Below are 18,926 nucleotides of genomic sequence, written 5' to 3'. Positions count from 1 at the left end.
AGTGTAAATCAGCACCGACTAAACTCTCTGAGCCTCTTCTCTTTTCCTTCTCCCTTTTTTTTCTGTGAATAAACAGTCTGCACAAAATCACTCACAAAACGTCTCTGGCAGCTTTGCCCCCCCCCCCTCACTTCTTGTTCCTTGTCAGCCATGATTAATGGCTAACTAGCTTTAGCCGGCCTCGCTGGCTATGCCATTGTCCCCTGGATCCTTAATGAACTCTGACAAGTCTTTTGGCTCTCTGCAGGGGCCTTGCCATTAAATGCTGCAACAGCTACTCCAGCAGGCACGGGACAGGAAATGCAGCCGTATAATGGCAAATGAGCTTCATGACATTTTGGTTTATGGTCTGGGTTAAAAGATATTACAGATTTATATTGTGTAAACATATTTGTCCCATTAGTCCAACAAAAATGGTCACAATTTACTGTGGATACTCTTTACTACTCATAAATCTAGTGAATATTCCATGCATCACTGGAGAATCTTCATCCCAAAGTTCAGATGATATAAATCTGAATCTGATCGGAAAATCATTTTGGACTCATCGCAGTCTATAAGAAGAGAGACAAATGACACTGCTCATTGAAAGGAGTAAAATGAATAAAACAGAAAATCAGCTAATAGCAAAATGTAAGTTTCTAAAACTGAAAATAAAAAAAATACGATGAGAGAGATAATTGTAACAACAATAATGATAATAACAATGATCTAGGTCTGGATCACTCTTGAGAAAAAGAGATTGTCAATCAATGGTTTTTAATGCCTCCGCTACACATTAGGAAGCACCATGGTTCGATTCCGTCGGGGAGCCTGTCTGTGTGGAGTTTGCACGTTCTCCCAGTGTCTGAGTGTGTTTCCTCCGGCCTCCTGTGAGGTTTCTCCCCATCGTCCAAAACATGCGGTAGTTTAATTGTGGACCCTGAGAGGAAGCCCAGACGTGATGATGAGAGAGTGAACGGTTGTACAGTATGTCTCTATGTCTCGCCTTATGACAGCTATGATAGGCTCCAGAATCCTGGCAAACATGAGTGCAAGATAAGCCGTATACAAAATGAATGAATTAATAATGTAGCGAGTCACGCGTGTTGGGGTTTATATTGATGCATGTTATCCGTGTGATTTTGGGGTTGCCGGGAGTTTTGTGAGGATGGTTTGGAGTGCAAGGGGTTCTGTTTTGTTTTTGTTTTTTTTCCTGGAATTGGCCAGTGCTATTAGGAAACAATGCTGTTACTTAGACTCTGCTGTCCTCTAGTGGACACCTCGGATATTGCATGGACTTTTCCGACGTTTTGAAATGAACGTGGAGATGAAAAACAAACTCAAGCAATTGAGTTTTTTTTAACCGTCGGTACTCCCTATCGAGTTATTGTTCAACTTAGTGACCGTTTTCAATGTTTTAGTAGTATGTTTTTAAACTTGTGCAGTAAGCAGGAGAGGTGTTTGTCTGGGCGGCTGAAGTCAAAGTTGGCCGGCCGATCAGAAGTCGTCCGTTTCCCGGTGTCTCCGGGCTCCTCCCTCTCCCTCTTTCCCGGCTCCTCCTCCGCTCCTCTCCCCGGTCCTTCGAGCGATATTTCCTTTTTTTCCTCCTCTCTTCCCCCCCACAACCTCCCCTCCCCACCTTCGCCACCTTGTTTTCAGTCCCCGATCGGACTTCTACCGTGGAAAAGATGGGATTTTGAAACAAAACAAACAACCAAAAAAAAAACAAAGCATGGCGCTGCTGTCCGAGCAGGCGGAGCGACCTTTGACCCCGCTGCCCCCCTCCGCCGAGCAGCCCTGCGGCAGGGACCCCCGCGGGATCCGGTAAGTGTGGGCTTCGACGGAGCGGCAGGGCCCCGGGAGTCTTGGGGGGGGGGGGAGGGCAAGCGGCTCTGCTCGAATCGGGGTGGCGTGTACGTGGCGCTTCCACGCACGCAGTAAAACTTCGTCTCCTCCACGCGTGACCGTCAGCTGACTCTGCGTGGACGCTGCAGGTCCGAGGCGGATTGCGTGGGTCAGGGGAGGCTGAGGAGGCGCGGGCGATCACCCGTGGGCGATCTCCACCTGTGTCTGCAGCCCGAGGCCGAACCCACGGAGGGCAGGAAGAAACCCACGGGAATCAGGTGAGGAGATTCGTCCTGCATCCGGTATCCAAAATTCCACATGCTTAAAAGCACTCCTTTTGCCACAGATTTATTACATAATAATCACGCAAGCATGGATCATGACAAGCAGACAAACTACAAATCAATCAGCTTTGTGTCATAATTAGTTGTAGATCAATCAATAGATTCCTGCAAGTTTTCCTCTGCTTCTTCCAGAAATCTTTTCCGTCCCTTTTTGTAAAGCCAAGTTTGGATGAACTCGTGGCCTTTTTCCACGATCACAAAAAAATAACAACAACATAGTAGCTATAAAAACAAGTCAGTAAAAATGTTCCACCTCAGTCTTCCAATATCTGAACAAACTCGCCATGTGTAATCGTTGCTTAGCCTTAGTTATTACAGTGTAATACTACACTGTGCTCTGTGCGTCCTCTGTGCTGTTGACAGATTGTGCTGTTGCTGTGTAAACAGTTCATATAAAGACGGCGTGACACTGTGCCCAGGCGAACGAAGTACGTGTAACAAACTCTGAACTAGCTTTTCAATTCACATTATTTAAATTGACGCTTTATACACACATAACCGTCTCTGAAGTCTGCGCCACAACTTTTGTCTACTTTTGTTTATGATAAAGAGACATCATTGCGTGTTTACTCGGGCTGCTTCTCACCCCTGAGGCTGTAATATTTAGCAATACAGTATTGTGAAGGTCATGCGGAATGAAGACACGAATGCAGCTGGTATAAACTTGGCGCCGTTATTATTTTAATATATAAGAAAAGCAGGACGCAAGAGGATGCATTAAAGTGGCCAAGGTTTTTATAGTATCTAGACTGGGAAAACACGGGGGGGAAGTAACAGAAAGGTTCGGACAGAAGCCCTTCCACTGATGCATGATCTATTATTATCTGGGCCCCGACGGGTGCTACGTGTGAAAACATCACTCAGACGAGGGCTGGTGGGACCGCGAAGGCCCGTCTTATTGGTGGCGGAGCGGGTTTGCCGAGAGCTTTATCAGGTAGTGAAGACGCCAATTTTATATTTGTTCAGGCTGGTAGACTGCGAGCCAACTGGATTGGCGAATTAGGATGTTGAGTTGAGGTGTTTTTCATGTTTGGGTGTTTATCCTGTGGGCGATGCCCTCCAACGCAGTTGTATCTGTAAAAAAGCTGGCCGCTAGCTTGATCATCCCATCTTGGGCAGTTGACATAAAGCTAAAGCACTTCAAAATGTATATTTTATGTGAAATAGTGTGATCATTTGTGATACTTCTATGAACTACACGTTCCCTGGGGGAATTCCAAGATTTAAGATTCAATTCAAGATTTACCCTAACAAATACTACCTTGAAATGGATAATGTAGCAAGCGTAATCACAATATGCACAATTTTTTGTTACATTTTTATCCACAGTTATTTACATAGTTTCACAGATCTGTTCCATATGTGTGCATTGTGATCCTCCACAGTTTTTGAGAATTCTTCCACTAGGACGTTTGAGGTAATTTTAAAGGGAACTTCCGTCACAGTTGTATTTCTGATATTTTGATAGTTTTTTTTTGTGGAGCTCTCCGTATATTCACATGTTTTCTTGAACAAAATGAAACCGCACATGAGTCCAGGTGGATGGAAACCCAACCCCCGCATAGTTTGTAGTTGATACTTCATCAAGATCTGATATGACAAGTCTTACACAAGTCCTGCACTGACATTATAAAATGTTAGCACGGTTGTTAACTATGAATAGGATTTCTTTTTGAAGGGCGAAACCCGTGGAGCTGCTCACCCCACTGCTGAGTCCCAGTGACTGCGAGAGCAAGTTGGACAGAAAGAAACCCCTTCCCAGCCAGGTGAGGAAGCGGTTGACAGATGGCATGAAAGAAGTTTCAGCGAATTTCGCGGTGAATCACCAGCAAGACAGGAAGTAATAAATATGGATGCAACTCAAGAGGATCTGAATAAGAAACAATAACAAGCGTGAGATACCAGCGTGCTATAAAATGCACAGCACGAGAGCCTGCGCCAAGCTGATTGGATGAAAGCGATAGGAAGTTGCAGTTGTAATTTGCTGAAAATCCCCTCACAACCCGTCCCTGAAAATGAGAAGGAAATGACCATGAAATAAGCAAGAAAAGACCAATTACCGGAAAGAAGTGTACATTTGAAAAAAAAAAAAATCAAATGAAATCATTTTAAAGAATCCAGGCTAAAAATATTACAGGCAAGACTTGTTGATTATTACTGTATTGCTACTGCTGATTCCCCAACAAGTCAAAAGCCTCCTTTTATTGTTTGGCAGTTATCGAAGACCAACGCGCAGTATCACAAGCTGTTCAAGGAAGTGAGCAGAGACGAATTACTCAAGCAAAGTGAGTGATTGTCCCGCCCGCCCGCGAGTCAGCAGAGCGGCAGAGATGTTGATACGAACACAGAGTGTCGTCTGTGCCAACAGGTTACACTTGTGCCCTGCAGAAAGACATCCTATATCAGGGCAAAATGTTCATCTCTGATAACTGGCTGTGTTTTCACTCCAAGGTCTTCGGCAAGGACACCAAGGTAACGCCGTAGTCACATAACTCTGTTCCGACACGTCGCAGAAATCATGTTAAAAGACTGTTCTCCCCCCCCCAGATCGCCATCCCCGTCGCCTCTGTGATGTTCATCAAAAAGACTAAAACCGCACTGCTGGTGCCAAATGCTCTTGTGATAGAAACCACAAGCGAGCAGGTGATAACACACAATTATCACCAGCTTTAAGTACATTTTACAGTATTTTAGAGTTCTTGATCTGTGCATTGTCTTATTGTATCGTGCGTAACGTCCCATTGTCTGTGACTCTTTGTCCTTCACATCGGCACCAAAAACCAATTTCCTTGTACGTGCTGACTGATTGGCCAGTAAAGCTGCTTTCTGTTTCTTCCAGCACGTGTTCGTGTCCTTCCTGTCACGGAACACCACCTACAAATTCCTGAAATCCATCTGCATCCATTTGGAGGCGAGTAACTTTCTCTCTTTTTTTTTTTTCTCTTGCTCTCTCTTTTCGAAATATCGCTGGGCGGATGAGCTTCGAGGAACCGGTTCTCGGTGGATTCCTTGTGCACGTTTTATATCTGACCTTTGAAAATACATTTCACTTGTTATTTATTTGGTCTAAATATTCTGGATGATATTCAAATGTATGGTTTTGCAAACAAACCGCTTTGTTCACCCCCAGGTGGAGAAGGCCGGCAGCAGCCCCGTGGCGTCTTCCTGTGAGAACAGCTTCAGAGCGACCTGCCCGTCGTCTCTTCCTCTGGTCCGTCGGGGGGTCGGCTCTTTGAGTCGACGGGATGTTTTCTGGGCTCATGAGAATGTTATACGTTGCACGTGTAATACAAGTCCTATAATGGAGAACAATGGTCTTTATGTTTTGTATATGTCCCTTCTTTGGGTTGCCGCAGGAGTTTTCTGGAAACTTCTCTAATCTCAATGGGGTTGTGCAACAAAGGCGGCGGGAGATGATGGAAAGCAGCAGCTCGGGGTCCCAGACGCCAGATTATGAGAAAATATCTGGTGGGTTGTGTTTTTTTTTTTTTTTCCTGTTAAGAACGCTCTGATTCTGACAGACTTCACATGGCGTTTAGATTTTCTCTTTTGGACTAAATGTGCTCCGGGTGTCAGATTTCCGTTTGTGTTTGGTTTTGCATGAGCTGGAGGCCAAGCAGGTGAAATTTGAGTCTACAGCGCTTCCAAATCCCGGGCAAGCGGCCTGGAGAGCTAAATATTCCTAGTCACTAGTGAGATAAATCAATCTGTTAAGCTGCCCTATTTGATCCAGTTTAAAAACATAGGAAATAATTATTTGTCAAAATACGATTTTCAGATATATCACTGCTGAGCAGGTAATTTAATTTGGATGGCTAATAATGCAGATATTTAAATTAACATGTTTTCGATCGACAAGCTTTATTTGTTTATTCAAATTGTTTCCATTTAAGTCGGTGAAACATTCATTATACCGAAGATTATTCTTAGCCTGAGCTTCTCCAAATGTAATTTCTTGCCAATTCAGGAACTTCATGTTATTTTTGGCAGTTGTCTCAAACTGAGCATTTTTAGCCGCTCCACCAAGAAGATCCCTTGTTTGATTCTGGCGGGGGGTCTTTTCTGTATGGAGTTTGTATGTTCTCTCCGTGCCTGCACGGGTTTCCTCCCTGTTCTCTGGTTTCCTCTCACAGTCCAAAAACATACAGGAGGTTCACTGGAGACCCTCAATTGTCAAGATGTGATTGCTAGTGTCGGTGCTTAAATGGATGTGGACGTAATTACTACGAAATCATGTATTTTGCATGTGTCTTTTTGTATACAAAATGTAACCCGGCTTGGCTTTCTCTTCTGTTCTGTTTAAGCAATGATAATTGGATTTAGAAAAACTTCAGGTGGGTGACATTCGTATCACAATTCACAGATTTATTTTGTCGCGGAAAATAGAAAGAACATCACAATCTGGTTCGGCAGTACTGGTTCAGGTCCATGAATGAGATGCTCCATGGTCTCACAAGCTCATTATTCATCATGCAATCACACCTAATTTACTCACCTACCTAACCTTAAATAACAACAGAAAACATTTTCTTATAGGCAATCTGTCTTCACACCAAATTGTTTATGAGAAATTATACAACATTATCTCATAAACATTGGATATCATGTGCGGTGCGGTGGCGCAGTGGTTCGCGCGTCCACCATTCTTTGTGCCGTTTGCATGTTCTCCCAATGTCTGCGTGGGTTTTCTTCCACAATCCAAAAACATGTAAGAGCTTCATTGGAGACCCTAAATTGTCCAGGTTAGTGTGTATCCATCTCTATACGTGTCTCTGTGATTGCCTGGCGACCAATCCAGGTGAACGCTTAATGACAGCTGTGATAGGCTCCAGCACCACTGCTACCCTTTCTGCAGGATAAGTGGTATCGATAATGAATAATGATTAAACATTTTATCAGTTTATCAGGATTGTAAAGGGCTCATGAGTATCCCTGTTTCATTTCTATTGAAATTAAGATTCCTGTTTGTACTTATTGTGTCATCTATGATTTGAGACGAATAATTTGACTATTTCCCCATCTTTCTTGGCACAGAAATGCCACAACGCAGGAATACAGTTTATCAGTTAGCCCGTGTTACCAAAGTCCTGCCTGTGTATTTCTGACTTAAGCATTGTTTTCTCACACTGGCTTTTTTTTATGCCAGCAGATTTCCCCGACACCTTTCTGAGCGCCGTGAAGAGCGGAGAGGTTTCAGTCCACGCTGACATCCACCTCCAGACCCCGAGCCCGAAGCCCGAGGCCGCCCTCAGCAGTGGTCGCAAACTTATTGTTTACTGGAGTTTGCTGATGTAGACCTACATTTACAGAAATCCAAATATGTGTCACCCATTTCTATTTTAAATCCAGTTTGTCTTTTTCCTTCAGGTTCAACCAAGTCGGCCCAGGCAGAGAAACCCTCTCAGCCACTGTCCTTACAGTCCATCCTTTTCATCTATTTGTTTTTGTGAGTAATATTTCACTGCATGGAATAAGATGAGCCAGAGTCAGATTCGACTAACTCCAGTTCCATCTACCTCCCCGTGTCGCTTCAAATGAAAAAAAAGATCATATGTGTGTGTGTGTTCGTGTGCGTGTGTGTTCTTTCACAGAGTGGGCGTCCTTGTTGTGTCCTCGTGTTACATGGCTTTCAAAATCGTGGCTCTGGAGCATCGTCTCAATTCCTTGGTGTCGGTGGGGGAACACTTTCGTAATGAGTAAGTGCTGCGCGTCAGGATATATAAGATACATGTCATGTAATATTATATAAAAGGCATGTAAAAGTGTATTCCTGGCATCCGTTTTAAAACGTTTTTTTTATGATGTGCCCTTTTCATAGTTTTGATCCATAAGTTTTTAACAGTTGAATAATATGGGTCTTTATCTTTGGATTGCAGAAATGCCGTGGGTCAAAGGTCGCAGGATGAATTGAACGCCGAGATCTACGGAGAGCTTTCCACCAACCTGTTCAAGCTGGAGAAGGTTTGCTCGTCCATAACGGAACACGGAAAAAGATTACAAGAGAGAAAGTGTTTTCTACTGTATATTTTTCTTTTGTCTGTTTTCTAGTTGAACGGTAGACCTGTCACTCAGCCGCTGCCACATTCACAAAAGTCCTTTTTTCCCCCTTTTCACAGATTCAAAGAAACCTCCGGAAACTACTTGAAGAGACTTAAAAGACAGAGGATTTTTTGCGTGTTGGGATTGAAGCTTTAGTCTTTTCACTGGAGACACAGTGATCAGATATGACGAATGATAGACAGCCGCCACATGGAAGGGCTCCCATTGGGAGCTCCTCAAACGATTGTCAACTTTGTCAACTTAAATCGTGCAATAATGCCTTTTTTTTCTTCCACTCAGGAATAGAGGGCAAGCCCAAGCTGTTTTGCGTGTAGTATTTATTAGAGAGCTCTTATTTTTGTGTTTCGCAGGAGTGATATTTATGTTAAGGTATTACTTGCAAAAGGCATTTCAATATTTAACAAATATTTCACAACAATGATTATGTGTGTCACTCCGAACTGAATCGCCATTAGTTGGACTCGACAGCCGTCACTCCAGCTAGTATTTTTATTATCTCACAATGTCTCTAACTCCATTTATACCCCCTCTAGGGTGGAAACTAAAAACACTTTCCCCGAGGCTGATCGATCTCACTATTCTGGCTCCGCCTGTGTCCCACGGGGCACCTGCTAGAAAAGACTTCAAAACGGTTTCAATATTTGGCTGAAATAATTTGAACATTTGCGTTCAAGACAGCTATGGTCATAAGGTTTCTTCAGTAGAAACTCGATTCAATCTTTCGCTGGTTTTCTAGTAAATAGTGACTCCTAGAATGAAATGAATAGCTTGGACTAAAAACACTAACATGGGTGGGGTAAATCAAGTCATTTTTACTTGTATCTATTGTAGTTTTACAGAGTTTCTATTCTCTCCATCTAATATATGTCATGTTTTTGTTAATTTTTTTTTTTTCTGTCAGAAAACATTTCTAAAGTAACACTGATTTTGTTTCTTCTGTCAAGTGTTTTTTCTATAAAAGATAAGTCGATTATCCACAAATGTTGATCCGATTATTTTTTGGGGTGCACCTCTGGTGAAATGAGATGTTTGTTAAAGAAAAACACGCTACAGAAATTCTCTGATACGCATCAATGAGTGTTAAACACACAATATAGTATAACCATACAACACCACCAGTAAGTAAATGCGTCTCCTTTCATGAACAAGGCATATATGTCCTGTTTTGATTATATTTGTCCATGTTGGATAAAAAAGCTGACACAAAATAAGGGTGGATTCAATGGAGAATTTGATAAAATGTCTCCACTGTGCATGTATTGTGATCACACTATCACTCTTGTTAATTCTCTCCACTGGGTGCAAAATCGTACCCTAAAGGGTCACCCAATACTGACAGAGTAGAGAATTCAGGCTGATGGGATGTCTTCATACCAAACTCACTCCTTATTGGATATTGAGCATTGATCAGCTTGGTATTTGCAAAATCATGTGGAAATTGCAACAAATGAAGGTGGGGACAAATGGCTGAACAATCCCTCTGCTATTTGATCAAATTACTTAAAGCACCTTTGTGAGACTGTCCAAACATCACTGTTGCCATGTGAACGTCAGTATGTTCCATAACACAATAGAGTGTTGTGTGTTAGAAAAGCTCAAGCTTTACTAGACACCGGTATTGTTTCCATCATTATCGATTTTTTTCTAGAAAATGTGTCGACTACTTTAGCTTATTCTTCCAGAAGTGACTGTAGATGCACTTACAGCAGTCCAGTCTTGAAGCCTTTGTTACTGTTGCTATTTTAAAAAGTTTAAGTGACTCTGAGGTTGATGTCACACCTTTAGAGCTTAGAAGAATGAACAGATGTCACGCGCCCGTAACTTGATCTACATGACAAACAAGACAAATGTAGCCTCTGGGTCTCTTTTGAAAGCCAGGCAGAAGCAGAAATACTCTCTTATGAAATAGTATTATCTCCAAGAACTGTAAATATTGTGTTAAGGTAAAACAGTAAGACAAAATACTAAACAAAACAGAATTTAATGTCTGTTGAACATGTCTGTTATACCACTTCCTCTTTTTTTCTCACAAGAATACCTAATCTAACATTTCAATGTGCTTCTGCTTTATCCACCAGCTTATTGGAGTCACAAAAACACTTCAGTTGTAGAAGCACAACATGTGACATCAGCTCTTATTTATATAGTTTAGGTTTAGATCTGTGATGTTAGTGGTTGTTTCTGTCTTTTTGTAATGTGGCATATGTATTAGTTTGTCAGACTACGACATATTTGGTTTTCAAGATTTCTGGGAAAAACTCGTACTCTTTAGTTTCAGTGTTGAAATTTGTGGAAAAAGACTGATTGAAAAAACAAACAAAAACAAATTCTGTGGAAATTACTGTAATAATTCAGAGAAGTTAGATGTCATTGTTTACTAATTGTCTCATAGATATTGGAATTCTTCTCTCTGCTTTTCCCTCGCTCCGTCTAATCCTATTCTCTGTATCCTCCCCTCACACCAACTACCTTCATGTCCTCTCTCACTACATCTCGACCTCCTCCCTGGCAGCTCCAAGTCCAGCATCCGTCTACCAATGTTATATTGGTTGACGAATGCTGGAATTGGAGAGAATTATTATATTTTCTACATACAGGACGGTCTCAGAAAATTAGAATATTGTGATTAAGTTTGTTATCTTCTGTAATGCAGTTAAAAAAACAAAAAGTACTTTTTCGTGATATCCTAATGTTTTGAGATAGGGATTTTTGAGTTTTCTTAAGATGTAAGCCATAATCAGCAATATTAAAACAGTAAAAGGCTTGCAATATTTCTGTTGATTTGTAATGAATCCAGAATATATGACATTTTTGTTTTTGTAATTGCATTACAGAAGATAAAGAACTTTATTACAATATTTTAATTTTCTGAGACAGTCCTGTGTATATGTGTATATATATATATATATATATATATATATATATATATATAGGTCACTCCCACAGAGAGAACCATAGCATCTTAATTCCTGCGACCTCTAGCTCCGCTTCCTGTCTTTTCGTCATTGTTAATGTTGTCATGGATATTGGAAAATAAATGTAAGTTTTAGGTGAATCCATTCTTTCAGATGCTTAAAAAGATAAAAAAGAATGGAGTGACATGGTCTTCGAAGGAAGAAAATGCGGAAGTGAAAAGGAGACCTCCGGGGTCAGCGCGTGGTCGGTAAGTGGCGAAAAAGTGCCCTCTGGCTGGTTATTGTGGTTTTATAAACTAAGCACCGCCCACTCCCGCATCTCAGCCAATAAGCGGCAGCGCCTCTGCAGCTCGCGCGCGGTCGTCAACCCCCTCCTGAATGACGTAAAACCCAGTCTTGAAAGTGTAATGGCGAGAGTGGACAAAAGCGGCCGTCGCTTCCGGGGGGCACAGCTCTATTATGAGGCTAACGCCGGACAACGCGCACCCACCCGGCCCTGGAACCACGTCTAAACCCGGCGTCCCGAGCGAACGTCGACCTGCGGACCGGGAGAGGCGCTTTTCACGGATTTTCACGCGATGACAGTTTAGACTCAAGAAGAAAAAAAGGCTGGTAAGTGCAAAAAAACAACCCAAACTCCGGCGGTTTTACAGCGACGCCGTCCCCGCGCCGTCACCGAACGGTTTGCTAGCTTCGGCTGTGAAAGGGGCGTGGTCGCGGGCTGGGTACCACTTTCTGACCGAGGGATGCTGATAGCTTAGCAACAGCGTCGGGAAAGGGGAAGCCAGGAGACAATAGACGCGGGATTCGGCGGGGTCGTTACCAGGGGAGGCAGCGATGTTTGACGAGAGAGGGGGAGTGAGGGGGGATGACAGAGGAGAGAGAGAGAGCGAGAGCGACCGAGAGACAGAGCCCCAGCTGCCGCCAAGTCAAACCACCGGGAGACTGTAAATGTAAACAAAGGGTGTGGGCCTCTCAGCCTCCCAGCATCCTTGCATCCCAGCTGGTCCGAGATGCTCCGGGAAAGAAAGCAACCGGTACCGGGGCTGGTTTTACACGCATGATACGGTTATCTTGGAGGCAGTTTGTCAGGTCAGTTTGCACCTCAAGGAAAGATGTCGTTTCTTGATTATTAATGTCGTTTTATCATAGTTTTAACACCTTTAGAGGTCCTTTCTTCGAGCCATCATGTCAGGCAATCAAACTTTACTTGTCGGACGACCCCTTCTCACAGCTCTCATGCAAAAACTGCCACTGATTGTAACCGTATATGTGTCTCTCATGAGCCTTTAAACACAAGGAATCGCACTGAGCCCCGCAAACCCGTTCCCCCCAAATATCTATTTAATGTTATATGGATAGTTCTTGTAACTGTTTAGATCAGATACTTCACTGTACTTGACCCTTTTATTATTTGTTGAGCCTCCCCACTCCCATTAGATCAGCTCTGTCTGAAAACTTTATCACTATAAATAATTATGTCTATTTATTTCAGGCATATTGTTTTTTTAGAATTACAGTTTTTATTGTGCCTCTGCTGACACCGCCTGAGCGCACCAGAGTGTGCAAATCTGGGGCTATCAAAAGCTGGGGGTCTCAAAACTTGCCATAGAACCAAGAATAATCTAAAATTCACATCAAGAAGTAAATTACATTACATTACATTACATTACATTACATTACAAATTGCCTAATAATTAGCAGGAAATCATGACACATTAAGTGAGAGATTACCTAAAAATTAGCACATTTTTTGACAGTTTCTCTTAAAATAACGAGAATCTTATTTTGACATTTGTATTCTGTGTATTGCTTTTGCTGGCCATGTACACAGTCTTATGAACATGCTCACCTTTCCAGGTGTGACGCGTGAACAGGCAGCATGGCCACACAGGAACCCTCCCCTCCTTCCTCCATGGAGAGCAACAAGCCAGGTTTCCCCAAAAAGATCCTGGGGAACAAGCTTGAGGACAAGCACCTTTGTAACTGCTGCCACAACATTCTGAGGCGACCGTACCAAGCCCAGTGCGGACACCGCTTCTGCTCCTACTGCTTCAACCGGGCAGTAAGGTGAGATACCGCCGAACCTGGCCCGATCATGAGAGGAGATGTTTGTCATAGGCAGTCAATGTTTGAAGCTGTCCTTGGCTTGTTTTGTTGTAGCAACGGACCACAGAAATGCAACGCGTGCATCAAAGAGGACATTTTCGAGGAGCCCACTTCAATTCTAAAACAAGGATGCGTGAGTGTTTTTTTTTTTTTTTTTTTAACATTGTGCATGCAAATATCACATCAATGTCTGGATGTATGTTTTTTTTTTTCACTGGTAAATCCATTTTAATTCATTTTTGTAGCTATATTAATTTCCCTGATTATTTTTGTGATATAGTCATTCACGGGTTTAAAATATCAAAAACCCCAGATTATCCAAAAAATTCCTGTAAATAAACATAACTATGATTATATTGGAAGAACAGTCAATTCTTTTCCTTTCCCTTGTTATTGCAGGCTTTTCCTGACAATGCAGTCCGGAGGGAAGTGGAGAACCTCTCCGCCGTCTGTGTCAATGAAAGTTGCAGTTGGAAAGGCAGCATTAAAGAGTACGAGGTGAGACCCTTCGTGTTTGTGGGGTAAGAATCACTGCTCCGGTTCTTAAAGCCGTGTATTTTTACCACAAAAATCTGTACGCGAGCGTTCCTCTGCACACTGCTTGCCACGTATCTATTTACACAGTTCCGCCGCACTCCCTCTTCACAGCAGAGCCATGAAGGGAAGTGCGAGTTTATGATCATCCCCTGCCCCTCCTGCAAAGAACGAATTCGCTTCAATGAGCAGGAGCGCCATAACGAGCGCGAGTGCCCCGAGAGAACGCTCAACTGCAAGTACTGCAAGGAGCCGTTTCACTTCAAAAATATCAAGGTCGGGAATTATTTATAAAAAAAAAGCCTGGCTCGCCTCGGCCTGTGCAGCAGATGACCGCCTCTGTTTGTGCGTCCCTTAAAGAAACAGCATTTCTTTTTGTATTTTCTTCCAGGCGCATGACGAGATCTGCCCCAAGTATCCAATGATCTGTGAAGGCTGTGCCAAGAAAAAAATACCCAGAGAAAAGGTAAATCTACAGGCAAAGTTCTTTATCTGCTTAAATTGGTGTAAATTTCAACTGCTTTGTTAGGATTGATTTTATTCATAATACTAATGATGCTTTTTATATACCCACACACAAATGCATATGTTTTCAAATTTTTTTTTAAATTATTATTATAATATATGTTTTTACAATTCACAGCTAGTAATCTCTTCTGCTTCCCCTCGTCTACTTTCATCCATACTTTGATATATTCTTTATTTATTATTCATGACAATTACTGTGTATTTTGTCACCCTTAAAAAGGCACATTTAAATACAAATGTAACTTTTAATTTACTGACACCTCACTTCAATGGAAAGTGGGTTGTATTTCTTCAGACACTCTTAAATGTCCGGGGGGCACGGACTGCTTTGCAAATTGACATCGGAGGAGAGAAAGATGCATTATTGCACATTTCATTTTTTATATGACACATTTTATCAATAGATGTCTTCACTTCTTCCTCATAGTTTGGTAGTAATCTCAAGTTGGCATTTCATTCTGTTAAAGAAAATTGATTACAATTGGAAATTACCGTAACATGAACTATAGATTAGAACTTGCAGGTCAATCATATTTGGTTTAATGAATGCTAATTATGTTTATATAATTTATATGAATTGCTTTATTGGTGTTTGGTTTAACTAAATAGTTTGAGGCAACACAGTGGTGTTTAAAGGCTTGCAAATGGAGAAGTGAACGAAAGTAATAAAAGAACGTAGACATATAAATGTATCTGTATCTGTATCATCTGATTAATGGCATTTTCACAATTTTTGTTTTTGATTTTTTTTTTTTTTTTATCCGTATGCTTTAAGTCTGACTATCTCCTGAGGAATCTCATTAAACAGCCACCTGGATTTGATATTCTGCAAAACTAAAGTTGTGATGTTCAGTGAGAAGAAAAAAAAGACTGTTTAGTCCCAACGATTCTTATTCATAATGTTTTGCGTTTTTTTGGCCCTATCCAGTATGTGGACCATATCAAATTCTGCAGCAAATTCCGAACCCCTTGCCGGTTTCATGTTGTGGGATGTGACATGTCTGTGAGTAGACCGACCTTTTTCTCACTTGATGAATATTGAAACGGCTTTATAGAAAAGTGACTTGCATTCTTTTTTAAAATTCTTTTTTTTTTTTTTTTAAATTTTTTCTGTAGGTGGAGAAAGAAAAAATTCATGACCATGAACGCACATTTGCCTATGAGCACCTCAACCTGCTGCTGCACTACATCATGGGCATGAAGGTGAGCATGGAGGGCCTACAACCCCAGGGACTGGAAGTGGCTGGACACAAACTGGTGGAACTCCAACAGTCCGTCAGGGAGCTAGAGGCCAGAGTCTCCCAGCTCAGCACCACCTCCTCTGGGCCTCCCGTGCAGGGAGCTGCCGCCGCCTCCTCATCATCCTCCAACTCTGGACCCCCTGGCCCGCCCATCCCAGTTCCCCTCCCGCTGCCTCCCACTCATGCCCCCACCCTCTCCGTGTCCACCTCCTTCACACCCCTTCCTAGCTCAGTGGGCGCGGCCTTAGAGCTCCAGCTCCACAGTGAGAAGACCAAAGTGGCTGAACTGGGCCGGAGGTGCACCGAGCTGGAGGTGAAGGCCGGTACGTTTGAGAATGTGGTGTGCGTCCTCAACAGAGAGGTGGAGCGGTTTGCCACCACCATGGAAGCCAGCAACCGTCAGCACAAGTTGGACCAGGACAAGATTGAGGCTTTGAGTAATAAGGTCAGGGGACTGGGCTCACGTCTTCATGTGCGGTGAATGTGGGGGTTAAGACACTCGAATGTACTGGCCCCCCGCGCTGGAGCTGTTACCTCTATTGTTTCTCTTTTACCCTTTAGGTGCGTCAGCTTGAGCGGACGGTGGGCGTGAAGGATCTGACGGTCGCTGAGATGGAGGGTCGGCTGAGGGAAATGTCCGCGACAACCTTTGATGGCGTCTTTGTCTGGAGGATCTCTGACTTTGCCAAAAAAAGACAGGATGCCATCGCGGGTCGAGCCCCTGCCATGTTCTCACCAGGTAACTAATGTCCACCCGTGTAGTTCTAGACTCAAAACTAAACAAACCTCTTGGAAACAAAGTGAGCAGCCATATTGAATTTTCAAGTCACGATTACATATATAAAACACATTCTCCTTTCTTTCCAGCCTTCTACACCAGTAAATACGGCTACAAGATGTGCCTGCGGATCTACCTGAACGGAGACGGGACGGGGCGTGGCAGCCACCTATCCCTGTTCTTTGTGGTAATGAGGGGGCTGAGCGACGCGCTGCTCAAATGGCCATTCAACCAAAAGGTAGAAGGACAATATGGAGATGAAGAGTATTTACTCGATCAGCTTAAAGCTTTAATATTTTTACACATTTGATTAGACCATATCGATAGCGATAGCTTCGTCAGCTGTGTTAAAGCTGGGACACATTGTAGGCACGGATCGAGCTTGTGTTACTGAACACTCTCTGTGGCCAAAGCAGCAAATGTGCATTAAACTGGAAAGACAATATCAAACAGTTGGAAAAATGGGCAAATTCTTAACTGAATTTAAGTGATTTGTCCAGAGAATTAGCCGAAAATAATAATCAAAACATTAGATGTTCAGAACATTAGAAAACACTTTACAAAATGTACAAGGAGAATGTTCTTCTTATTTCTGTGTGTTTACATGGAAAAGCCCACGGCTGTTGAAGCCGGCTGACGGTTGCTGGTATCTCACCTGCGTTACATGTTTTTCCCAGGTGACTCTGATGCTGCTGGATCAGAGCAACAGGGAGCACATCATCGACGCCTTCCGCCCCGACGTCACCTCATCCTCCTTCCAGAGACCTGTGAGTGAGATGAACATCGCCAGCGGGTGTCCGCTCTTCTGCCCCCTCTCGAAACTCGACACAAAGAACTCGTACATCCGCGATGATACTATCTTTATTAAGGCGATCGTGGACCTCACTGGCCTCTAGAAGACTGCACTGAGCAGTGAGCGTTTGACAACAATGCTGCTCTTTGATCATTGATGGCGGTCCTTTTAGGACGTCCTAATATCCCTGGCCGGAGGGTACGCTGCGGATGGCCGCTCAGTCTAGACGCCGGCGTTGTCACAGACCGACCGGCGCTGTCATGAGAACCACTGTCATAACTGTACGCATCGGGTGCAAGAATTTCTTTTGACCTTACGGCGCCATGCCGGTGGCGGTGAAATGCGGCTCCAGTTTTCAGCCAGAGGACACGGAAGCAAGCACCGGTGCGGTTTTGAGTAGAAGCAGAGGGCGAAACGACAAGGATGGAGCGGGAGGAAAATCGGTTTTGGTCTGTCACGCGGGCCGAGGCAGAACGGGACCGTACAGCATTAGATTTGAGCGTTCCGACGTCAACGTAGAAAGCTGAAATCCTAGAGTTAGAGCGTGGCTTGGTGCAATTTTTGCTTTTTCCTAGCAGATTGTGGATATTGTGAGCCTCTTGATTCCAGTGTTGAGTGAATTTGCATAGACAAACGTGGAGTTCTGTTTGATCCAAGGCGTTTTTTTGGGCCTTTTTTTTTTCACGCAACGTGCATGCTGCTGGTCGGTTTTCTCTGTATGAAATGCACCTTATCTCAATGGAGCTTTACGAAGGTACCTCGTTCGTTGTTAATCGTAGTGAATTAGCCGTCCGTGATGGTGGACATTGCCTGCATGTCTCCAGAACGAGGCTCCATACCAGTAAAGATAATGTCGCGTGTTTGTTCCTAGTAGGGGTGGGTGATTCCGATCCGTGGTTTGGTACATCTGTGGAAGATACAGTGGAGTTACCAGGGTGTCAGGGCAGCTTGCCAGTCAAGCCCGAGGCATAGACGTGTGTTTGATGAAGACACGCGGCTGGAGTTTTCCCCCAGGGTATGCTCACTAGCTCACATCTCAACATACAGTGCTGTGCCCCACCACAGATTAAGGTCAACACAAAATGAAGGAATTGTACGTTCCTTGTTTTCTGTCCATATAGAGTGTGTGTGCTGCTGCTCTAAAATAGGATATTAGTGTGATTTTTTTTTGTTATATACATATATGTATGTATAAATACACACTGAAATATATATATACATATATACATATATATATATATATATATATATATATATATATATATATATATATATATATATGGGTTAGTGCAAAAAGATGATAAAACGTGTGTGACGGTAGAGAGGCTGATTTAATATTAAGTGAAAACAAACGATTGTCAGTGGTGTTATTTTTAGCAGCCCCAGATTAAGGTTACAGCTCCTCTTCTCTCCCTTTTATTCTCCAATGAGGCAATTTTTGAAACAGACGGTTGTAATTCCTCATCTTGTCCACCAGAGGTCGCTGTCGCTACTTGCTTAGCATGCATGCTGAGGTTTTTTTTTTACTCTTTTTTTATTTCTTTTTATTTTTTTCAAAGGTTCATGCTGGCCTGTTTGGAAACCTGTCTCGACCTGTATTGGAACCTCTCTGTGCATGGGAGGCTTCAATTCATATTCACTGAGCGGCTTTGCAGGGGCTTTAACCCCTAATGTCCGCCGCTGTATTTGTTTGGAAGAGAACCATAGAATAGCTATTATGTTATAACTGGCTCTGCCTCTGATCAACAGAGGCACTTGCCTATATTCATAGGAATTTATAACTATGTATTTTTCATA

At 42.9% G+C, this 18,926-nt stretch overlaps 2 protein-coding genes across 7 annotated transcripts; both read left to right on the top strand.

The window, feature by feature from the left end:
• Positions 1 to 1,392: 1,392 nt before the first annotated feature.
• On the top strand, positions 1,393 to 9,212 carry LOC147231157 (GRAM domain-containing protein 2B-like). Of its 4 annotated transcripts, none has more exons than XM_086152370.1 (14): positions 1,393 to 1,806; positions 1,954 to 2,105; positions 3,850 to 3,937; positions 4,387 to 4,456; positions 4,540 to 4,643; positions 4,719 to 4,814; positions 5,011 to 5,082; positions 5,302 to 5,382; positions 5,528 to 5,639; positions 7,321 to 7,428; positions 7,539 to 7,617; positions 7,763 to 7,867; positions 8,048 to 8,132; positions 8,288 to 9,212. In XM_086152370.1, exons 1-14 carry the CDS (start codon positions 1,408 to 1,410, stop codon positions 8,324 to 8,326), a joined length of 1,590 nt encoding a protein of 529 aa, XP_086008496.1. In that variant the 5' UTR covers positions 1,393 to 1,407; the 3' UTR covers positions 8,327 to 9,212. The 4 variants fall into 4 exon arrangements, with proteins under 4 accessions (XP_086008496.1, XP_086008495.1, XP_086008498.1 ...); XM_086152369.1 differs by having other exon boundaries at positions 7,318 to 7,428; XM_086152372.1 differs by having other exon boundaries at positions 1,577 to 1,806; positions 1,977 to 2,105.
• A 2,371-nt stretch (positions 9,213 to 11,583) lies between these two features.
• On the top strand, positions 11,584 to 17,356 carry LOC147231156 (TNF receptor-associated factor 2-like). 3 transcript variants are annotated; one of them, XM_086152365.1, is made up of 11 exons: positions 11,584 to 11,758; positions 13,007 to 13,216; positions 13,310 to 13,388; positions 13,655 to 13,753; positions 13,880 to 14,065; positions 14,181 to 14,255; positions 15,246 to 15,320; positions 15,434 to 16,003; positions 16,120 to 16,297; positions 16,426 to 16,574; positions 17,014 to 17,356. In XM_086152365.1, the coding sequence occupies exons 2-11, from the start codon at positions 13,029 to 13,031 to the stop codon at positions 17,230 to 17,232; spliced, it is 1,818 nt and encodes a 605-aa protein (XP_086008491.1). In that variant the 5' UTR covers positions 11,584 to 11,758; positions 13,007 to 13,028; the 3' UTR covers positions 17,233 to 17,356. The 3 variants fall into 3 exon arrangements, with proteins under 3 accessions (XP_086008491.1, XP_086008494.1, XP_086008492.1); XM_086152368.1 differs by having other exon boundaries at positions 11,588 to 11,758; positions 13,907 to 14,065; XM_086152366.1 differs by having other exon boundaries at positions 11,588 to 11,758; positions 13,904 to 14,065.
• The last annotated feature ends 1,570 nt before the right edge of the window (positions 17,357 to 18,926 follow it).

Source organism: Fistularia commersonii, chromosome 9, assembly GCF_037954325.1.
Source record: "Fistularia commersonii isolate RoL2024-O1a breed Wild chromosome 9, RoL_Fcom_v1.0, whole genome shotgun sequence".
Lineage (NCBI taxonomy): Eukaryota > Metazoa > Chordata > Actinopteri > Syngnathiformes > Fistulariidae > Fistularia > Fistularia commersonii.
The sequence above is the reverse complement of the archived record's forward strand: the minus strand, read 5'-3'. Positions and strand labels throughout refer to the sequence as shown.